Source organism: Psammomys obesus, unplaced genomic scaffold (assembly GCF_907164565.1).
Source record: "Psammomys obesus unplaced genomic scaffold, mPsaObe1.curated_primary_1811, whole genome shotgun sequence".
Classification (NCBI taxonomy): domain Eukaryota; kingdom Metazoa; phylum Chordata; class Mammalia; order Rodentia; family Muridae; genus Psammomys; species Psammomys obesus.
Genome location: NW_026591918.1, coordinates 3,775,917 through 3,784,627, shown reverse-complemented (window position 1 = coordinate 3,784,627; position 8,711 = coordinate 3,775,917). Strand labels below are relative to the sequence as shown.

The 8,711-nt window shown below is 43.1% G+C and overlaps 1 protein-coding gene across 1 annotated transcript in view; it reads right to left on the bottom strand.

Moving 5' to 3' along the window:
* Positions 1-4,156: 4,156 nt before the first annotated feature.
* LOC129680614 (double homeobox protein B-like) overlaps positions 4,157-8,711 on the bottom strand; it is a 26,391-nt gene continuing 21,836 nt past the window's right edge. The window contains exons 4-6 of the mRNA XM_055612307.1: positions 6,497-6,590; positions 5,825-5,970; positions 4,157-4,801 (exon numbers count right to left, since the gene is read on the bottom strand). Coding sequence (XP_055468282.1) covers positions 4,157-4,801; positions 5,825-5,970; positions 6,497-6,590 — 885 coding nt within the window. The remainder of the gene's footprint in view (positions 4,802-5,824; positions 5,971-6,496; positions 6,591-8,711) is intronic.

The window sequence follows — 8,711 nt, the reverse complement described above, 5'->3', positions numbered from 1 at the left end:
AAAAAAAAAAAAAAAAAAAAAAAAAAAAAAAAAAAAAAAAAAAAAAGATCCAAGACCTAAATATAAGACCTGATGGCTTAGGCCCTTTTAATCCCAGCATTAGGATCTCTGAGTCCAATGCCAACCTGGTGGTACAGAGTGAGGTCCAGGACAGCCAGGGCTTCACAGAGAAACCCTTTTTTGAAAAAATAAAATAAATAAAAAACAATACAAAAATATGTGAAGCTATTAACTACAAGAAGGAAGCAGAGAAAAAAATAGCTGAAGATATAAGCAAGAAGTTGCTGAAAAGGATTCTAAAAGTACAGGACATAATAGCAAGAGTTAAAGTTAACAAATGGAAAATACCTTTGTATTTCCTTTATTAAGGAAATACAAGCCAAAACTGCATTGAGCTTGCACCCTATCTCAGTCAGAGGCAATAATGGAAAACAGAAGAGCAAACGGCTCATTGATCAAGAGCACTTGCTGCTCTTCCAGAGAACCACAGTTACGTTCCATCACACACATCAGGCAGCTCACAACCACCTGTAATTCCAGCTCCAGGAGATCCAGTGTCCTTTTCTTCCATCTACCGCCACCTGCACATACGTGGGATATACAGAGAGAGAGAGAAGAGAGACAGAAAGCGGAATAAAAATAAAATTAAATTTTTTTTTTTTTTTAAGAAAAGAATAAAAGCAGGCTGGAGAATTGGCTCAGCAGTTAAGAACACTGGCTGTTCTTCCAAAGGTCCTGAGTTCAATTCCCAGCAACCACATGGTGGCTCGCAACCATCTATGGGGAAATTCCGGTGCCCTCTTCTGGTGAGCAGGAATACATGCAAGGCAGAACACTATATACATAATAAACAAATAAATCTTTTTAAAAAATATAGAAAGAAAAGCGCTGGAGAGATGGCTCAGCAGTTAATAGCACTGGCTCGTCTTCCAGAGGTCCTGAGTTCAATTTTCAGCTGGTATGTGGTGGCTCTCAGCCATCTATAATGGGATCTGATGCCCCTTCTGGCATGCAGGCATGCATGTAGATAGAAATACATAGACATTAAATGAATGAGTGAATGAATAAATGAATATTTTTAAAAGAATAAAAAATAAATCCCACAAATCTTGGCAAGGATACGGAAAAGAAAACCTTGTTCTCGCACACAAACACACTTTGTTCGCACATTTTTTTAAGTCGGTGTGTAATAGAAACACCCTTAAATTCATATTTGTTGTGTCTTAATGTTTTGTGTAAGTATACCTCTATCATATGTGTATGATAGTGTGCATATTTGTTAATAAATCACATATTAAAAAGAAAAAATTCAGGTCAACAATCTAACTTTGAATGAACACACAGATACATAATTAAAATCCATGTCTCCCAAAGCATACGACATAGTGAAAAAGCAACCTTATGGAGTAAGAGAAAATGTTTGCAAATCATATCTTGGATGAAGCTGATATAAGGAATGTAATTTTAAGGGGACTGGAGAGATGGCTCGGTGGTAAAGAGCTGTTACCGTTCTTGCAAAATTTCCAGGTTCAGTTCCCAGCACCCATGTGGTGGCTCTCAACCATCTGTAACTACAGTTCCAGGAGATCTGATGAAGACACCAGGCACATACATGGTGCACATACATGCATGAAGGCAAAACACTTACACGTAAAATAATTTTTTAAAAGTACACATTTGAAAACATTTAGAATTCAACAAATTCTTCCTTGAGCAGTAAACAATTTTAAGTAACCACATGAAGAGATCCATAAAACCACTAGAGAACCCCAAGTCAAATCACCCATTAGAACAGCTACTATCAAGGCAACAAGAACTAACAGGCATCGGTGAGGATCTAAGTAAACTAACCCATCCCTGTGCTCCATGGGTGAAGGTGTGAAGGGATGGAGTCACTTCTGAAGGTCAGTGCTGATCATCAATATGACACAGTCTAGAACTGCCTAGAAAGAAAGCCTCGATGAAGCACAGTTTTCATACAGCGTGTAAAAGAATTGGATCTAATATCTGCATGCCGTCATTCACCGTAGCATCATTTCCATTGTTTAAGACATAGGGGCAGCCCAAATGTTTATTGGTGGACAAAATGTGGAATGCACATAAAATGTAAATTATTGATCCTGACACAAGCCACAAAATAATATAGCCTGCGGACATGACGTCAGTAAAAATAAGCCATGTTGTGGGATTCCACCTATCCAAGGTACCTAGAGTGCTCAGACTCATAGAGGCAGCAAGCAGTGGGGCTAGGGAGTCGGTTAGCTGGGCAAAGTGCTTGCTGTGCAAGCATGAGGGCCTGAGTTTGGCTCTCCAGAGCCTATGTGAAAAAGCCAGGTACCGAAGCACCCGTAATCCTAGTGCTGGAGACCAGACACAGGAAGGTCCCTGGAGCTGGCTGCACAGACAAGCTATCTCAATCAGAACGCTCCAGGTTCAGCAAGAGACCCTGTCTCACAAAAGAAGGTGGAGACAGCTCAGCGGTTGAAAGCAAATACTGCTCTTCCAGAGAACTCACATCCAGTTCCAACATCCCTGTCAAGTGGCCCACAACTGCCTGAAATCCCCCCAGGCCTCCACAGGCACCTGCCTCCACCCCTCCCCAGACACACACATTACACAAATAAAAATAAGATCTTTTGAAAAGAAATGCAGAGAACATGGAGGAAAAGGCAGGCACTGAACTTTGACCTCTGGCCTCCACCTCGCACTCTGCCTCCACTATGGACATGTAGTACAGTTGTGGTTTCCAGAGGGCAGGGAAGAGAAAATTGAAGGTTAGTGTTCCGTCGTGTCAGGGCTAAGCATTTGCTGAAGTCTTAACAGCAAAGGGAATGATCTATAGATAAGATCTTTAAACATGGAATCAGTGTTAAGAGAGGCCATAAGTGCAGGACCCTTAAAAGCCGAGAAGAGACACTAGATGTAATCGTGCACAGAGCAAAACTTATGTGAGACTGGATGCTCAGAGATCTCCAAGCTGTGAAGGGCCCCCGAAAACTACCGGCACCTGCCAATTGGACTTCTGGCCCCTACAGCTGCGAAAGCAGATGTTCTGTGACGTGGGATGCATAGTCTGTGGCACGGTTATGGTTACTCAAGTGAGTCAAACGAGTAGAGTTTCAGGCTGCAAGACGAAAGTCACAAGTATGGACTGGTTAGTGACAGAGGGCCAGGTGGTGATGGCAGCACACTCCTTGCATCTCAGCTCTCTGGAGGCAGAAGCAGGCAGAGCTCCGAGTCTGAGGCCAGCCTGGGCTACAGAACCACCAGTTCCAGGACTGCCGGGGCTACAGAGAGAAATCCTGTTTCAAACAAACAAGCAAAGAATATAGCTAGAACTACCGTCCCACACACTGAGTAAACCTTAGGCAGTATTAGTTACTTTTAACTCACTGTAACCAAAACATCTATCAGAAGCAAAGTGATAGAAGGGTGAGTTATTCGGGTTCTTTTCAGAATGTTTTGGTCCGTTATCATGGAAAGGCATGGTGCATCGGGACCATGTGGTGAATGCTGTTCCTTACAGTGGGCATAACTCTCAAAGCCCCACCCCCGGCTGACTTCCACCTCCTAAAAACTCCACAGACTCCCAACACCACCATCGGCTGACAGGGAAGATTTTAAAACAGGAGCTTGTGGAGAGACACTTCAGATGCAAGCCATAACAAAAGGTAAATGAAACTTTGTGATTTATTTTTAAAAACATAAGTAAAATTAAAACCAAGATAGACATGAAGGCATATTCCTGTAGTGGCAGGTATTTAGGGAGCTGAGGCAGGAGACTTGACTTACAAACTCGAGCTCAAGACCAGCCTGAGTAACAGTAAGACCAGATCTCAAGAATAAATTAAAGATAAAGATAACTGCTCCCTTTGTGTGTCCAAGTGGTTTATGTATATACTGACTTGAATTTGTTCCATAATTCAGTATACCTATGCTTCCGCATAGCCCCTGATCTCACATCCAAAGACAGGTTCTCCTGAACCTAAGTCACTAACAAACTTCTCCTCATGTTAAGGAGGACCTGAAAATCTTCTGAAAAGTTCTCCAAGCTGTGTGCAGTCACCCACATATGGACCTGGATGCAGAAAGATGAGGCCTTTCCTGAAAAATCTGTCTTCAGTGGGAATTAACAGAAAGGGCTTGAGGCTTAACGCTACTGCTGTGGAGTTTGGTCTGCTTGGTGAGGCACGTCGGCAGGCTGCGGAAGCTGCTCCTGCCACGGATGCAGCTCCGCTTTCTCAGGAGACCAGTATTCTTTATCAGGCATCCATTCAGCAAGCATGGACTGGAACCATTCATCCCAGTGTCGTAGAAAGGCGGGGTCTTTCGGGTCCGGTTCCTGAAAGTGTTGATTGACAGCTGGAGCCTGAGTAGAATCTTCTAAGGGCAGTATAGCCAAGCCACTGTTCTCAATGGAGTCCTGACATCTTTCTTGGGTTGGGAGCCCTAAAGGAGTACAGAAGGCCTCCTCGCCTGAAGTTCTGACCCGTGGTGAGTGGCCAGCAAACACTGAGGAGTTTTGACCATCACCCCTTCGCTGTACTAGCTGGGAGAGCTGTGGTGCTGTGGTCCTTGACAACTGTTTCTGACGGCCCCTAGAGAGATCCAAAGGACCAGATGGTGTTGGGGGAGGACAAGGAGGTGACAGAACAGAAGAGCTAGTGGCAGGAGCTTTGGAAGGAACAAGTTGACAGGCAGTCTTCTGAGCAAGGCTCTGGCTAATCTGGGGGCATTTAACATTTGCTTGAGGGCTCTGTCTTGGTTCTGGGTGTCGAGCTCTTCGGTTCTGAAACCATATCTAAAACACACACAAGAGTCCTGAATAGCAGAAGTGACCCCACCTGTTCATGTTTGCTAAGCAGAATATCAGGGGGACAAGGGCTAAACCCTTCAAGCCCAGGATCTTGGTACTTCGCCTCCTCCAACTAGACCCTACATTCCACATCCCTACCCATCGCCCACCCCGATTTTGAACAGATTCTTGGTGGCGATTAGCTCAGGGCTCTTCGGATCTAATGAGCTCTGGGAAGGCCTCGCCTCACCAACACACCTGGAGATGAGCATCTCTAATCCTCCGTGTTTCTCAATCTAATTGGCAATCATGATTAAGTAATTCATGGCACATGGCCATGGGTAAATTAATGGTTAAAAAGGCAGAAGAGTTAGACTCCACCCCTCTGATCCCCAGCCCTGATTCAGGAAACAAGTTCTCAAAAGCAGGATGAATTTCTGGGCACCAAGAAGCTCCCAAGAACACGGAGTTTCTAGAGGGCATGGAAGCATGGTGGCTGATGTGAAGAGAGGCTTCCGTAAGGGCATGCTTCAGCACCGCACTTATCAATCTCCTTAACAGACAAAGAACAGGGATTCGCCAACTGTGCAGGCAGTGTGCCACATTTCTCAGAGGTGAGCTGAGGGCTAGGTATGCGGACATCCCATGCCTGGGAGGGTGGGATGCTAACCTTCCAATACACAGGACAATACCTCATCCTCTGGAGCTTATCATCCAGTATTTCCAAGGACTAGACATACTAACAAAGAACTCCCAGAGATGGGCCTACTTCTGCCTCCCTGAGGACTGGGGTTAAAGGTGTGTACCACCACACCCAGCTAGTTGTTATTTTTTATTCCTGTGCTGCAGCAGGTCTGATGTGGCTATTTCTCCAGATTGTCCCTTGCAGCACCAAGTATCTATATCCCAAGCCCAGAGCAGAGACAACCCCAAATAGCCTTCGTCAGTTTGTCTGGCAACAGCTCAGCGGGGAAGCAGCTAGGAGCAAGGACAAACAGGCTACCCGAGACAGAGAAGTGTACGACATACATGAATTCTGGATTCCGGGATGCCTGTTAGTTGAGCCAGTTTTTCCCTGGTAACAATCCCAGGAAATCGATTCTTCTGGAAAGCTTCGATTAGAATATCAGTCTGAAATTTTGTGAAGTGTGTCCTGCTCCTTCCAGCTTCTTTAACTAATTTAACACAAGCACACAACAGGGTTTGCAGGTCAGTTTTCACATTCGAGCTTAAAAACAACAGATTCATGGAACCCCAGAGGCAACAGCGCTGATAAACTTCAATGGAAATAAGAAAGGGGAAGCTCTTCTTGCTCACAAACTATTTCTGTAGCCCAGGCTAGATGAACTTGAATTCTCATTCTCTCTCTCTCGCTCTCGCTCTCTCTCATTTTTCAAGGAAGTGCTTCTTTGTAGCCTCTGCCGTCCTGGACTTGCTTTGTGGACCAGGCCTGTCTCTGCTGGAATCACAGGCATGCTCCGCTTCACCCGGCTTTGAACTCTTTCATGCTCTTCTAGTTTCCACCTCCCAAAGGATTCTAGCTACCACACCAAGTGAAATAATGTTTATATCTCTGACCCATAGTATGTTATAATTGCTCCCTCCCCTGAGCTTTCTCTACAGAGTATTTCTCCACAAGGCACAATTGCTTATATTCCCAAGGAAATCAGTGGAGGAATATATTTGAGTTGTGGGTCTTACCTTTAGGTTTATCTTGTCCCTGGCCTTGGCTTTCTTCAAAGCAATATTCATACTCTACTTGTTTCTGCATTTTTCTGTGCTTCTGAAACCAAGTCTATGTGGGGAAAGAAAATAAAAGAGGGGACACATAAAATGGTTGTAACTCAATCTAGATCATTCCAAATGTCAGCCAAACTGATTGAACATCTGCCCTTGAGACCATGTCCATGAGAGAAAGATATCATCCTTATTTTTATTGTTATGCTTATCTAAAATACCAACTGGAAACTATATACACATTCTCCCTCTCACTCCCCCAGCCCGTTATGCACAAACTCTCTCTCTCTTTCTCTCTCTACTTGTTAAGTAGGTAAAGTATTCGATGCTAATTTCTTGGCTACTCTTCTTAGCAAATATTATTTCAAAACGTACAACACATATGGACTTAATCTTTGAAAATAATTTCCTTAAATAGGAAGGCAGATTCGACAAAGGAAAACAGTTAAGCTAACACTAATTTCTGGGTATCGCTTATATTATTTCACTCCAAGAGAAACCAGCAATAAGAAGAATCCCAGGAATGTCAACATCTAGGGTTAAGACTGTTTTCATAGGCTTGAGTAATGGCGCAAACAGTTAAAAGTACAAGCACATAATACTCTTCCGGAGGATGTGAGTTCGATTCCCAGAACCCACACCAAGCAGCAAACAACTCCCTGTAACTTCAACTCCAGGGAATCTGACTCCTCTGGGCACTCATACTCACATGCACACACCCACACACAGATACACACCCCCCTTCACACACACACACACACATATATATATACTTAAAAATAATAAAGACGAGTTTTAAAAACTGTATTCACTACTATTATTAAGTTTATTTGTACTTGTTCTCTTAAAGGAGGAACTGCCATGTGGGTGTTTTTGTTTTTTGTGTTTTTGGCTTTTAGTTATTTCTGAGTATTTTCTTTGGACAATTTGACAATTCACTCTAGCATTTACAACTTTAAAGACAACAATTATGAGCCGAGTTGCTAGCCATAGGCCTTACAATCCTAAAACACCAAGTCCAAGTTTTGTCCTCAAAGACTCTTTATGTTTTCCAGATTCAGTATGCAAAATAAGTTTTCCAGTTAAAGCCTTATGAACAGCTGGAAATTTCCAACTAATGAGTAGATATAAACGCCCTCAAGGGCTACAATACCCTACATCATTCTGAACTTTTCCATCAGTTCAAGTCTCTTGGGTACCGGGTCACCAGGTGTGCCCACGTGGAACAATGTCATTAGTTCAAGTCTCTCGGGCAGCCAGTCACCAGGTGTAAGCACATAGAACAATTTCGTTAGCATCATTTGTGTCAACAAGCTCCCATACCTGGAGAGTTTATCAGGACAGAAGGAAAAAAAAATTTTTTCCCCAACACTTCCAAAGACTGAATAAGTCATTATAAAAAATCATTATGTATCAAGTGCAAAAACTTGAATTTTCTCAGCTGTAAAGGTTTAAAGGTAGTTAAACTGGTTTAACTACCAACCCACTTGATATAATTATACAATTTACCACTCTAGTTCATCTTTGTCTATCACAGGGGCAATTTTATTAAAATAAACCATATAGAATTTTACACAATGCTCTTATATAAATGACATTTGAGATTAAAATCAAAAGGTGGTAAAAAAATAATTATAAACTTTCAGGTACAGTGGTGTACACCAGTGAATCCAGTACTCCGAGAATGAAACAGAAGATTGACAGAGGCAAGGCAACCTGAGCATGGAAAGAACAGTCTGAAAACAAAGCCAAAGCAGCCCACAATCCAGTACATAACCCACACCCGAACACAGGCAAACAGCTCTAAGCAAGCTGCTGGGCTGTAAAAGAAGGACAAAGAGGAGGAGGGGAAGAAAAGAGTGGAGAAAAAGAGGAAGGAGGAAAAGAGGAAATGCTGTGGTGCACACTTTTAATCCCAGAAGTCCAGAGGTAGAGGAAGGCAGGAGTCTTAGCTCCAGGCCATTGACAGCTTGGTCTAGTCTACATAGTGAGATCCTGTCTCAAAAACAAACAAACAAAAGCAAGCTGGGCAGTGGTAGCAAACACCTTTAGTCCCAGCACTCAATAGGCGTAGGCAGGAGATCAGCCTGGCCTGCAGAGTGAGTTCCAGGACAGCCAGAGCTTCACAGAGAAACCCTGTCTCAAAAAAAAAAAAAAAAAAAAAAAAAAAAAAAAAAAG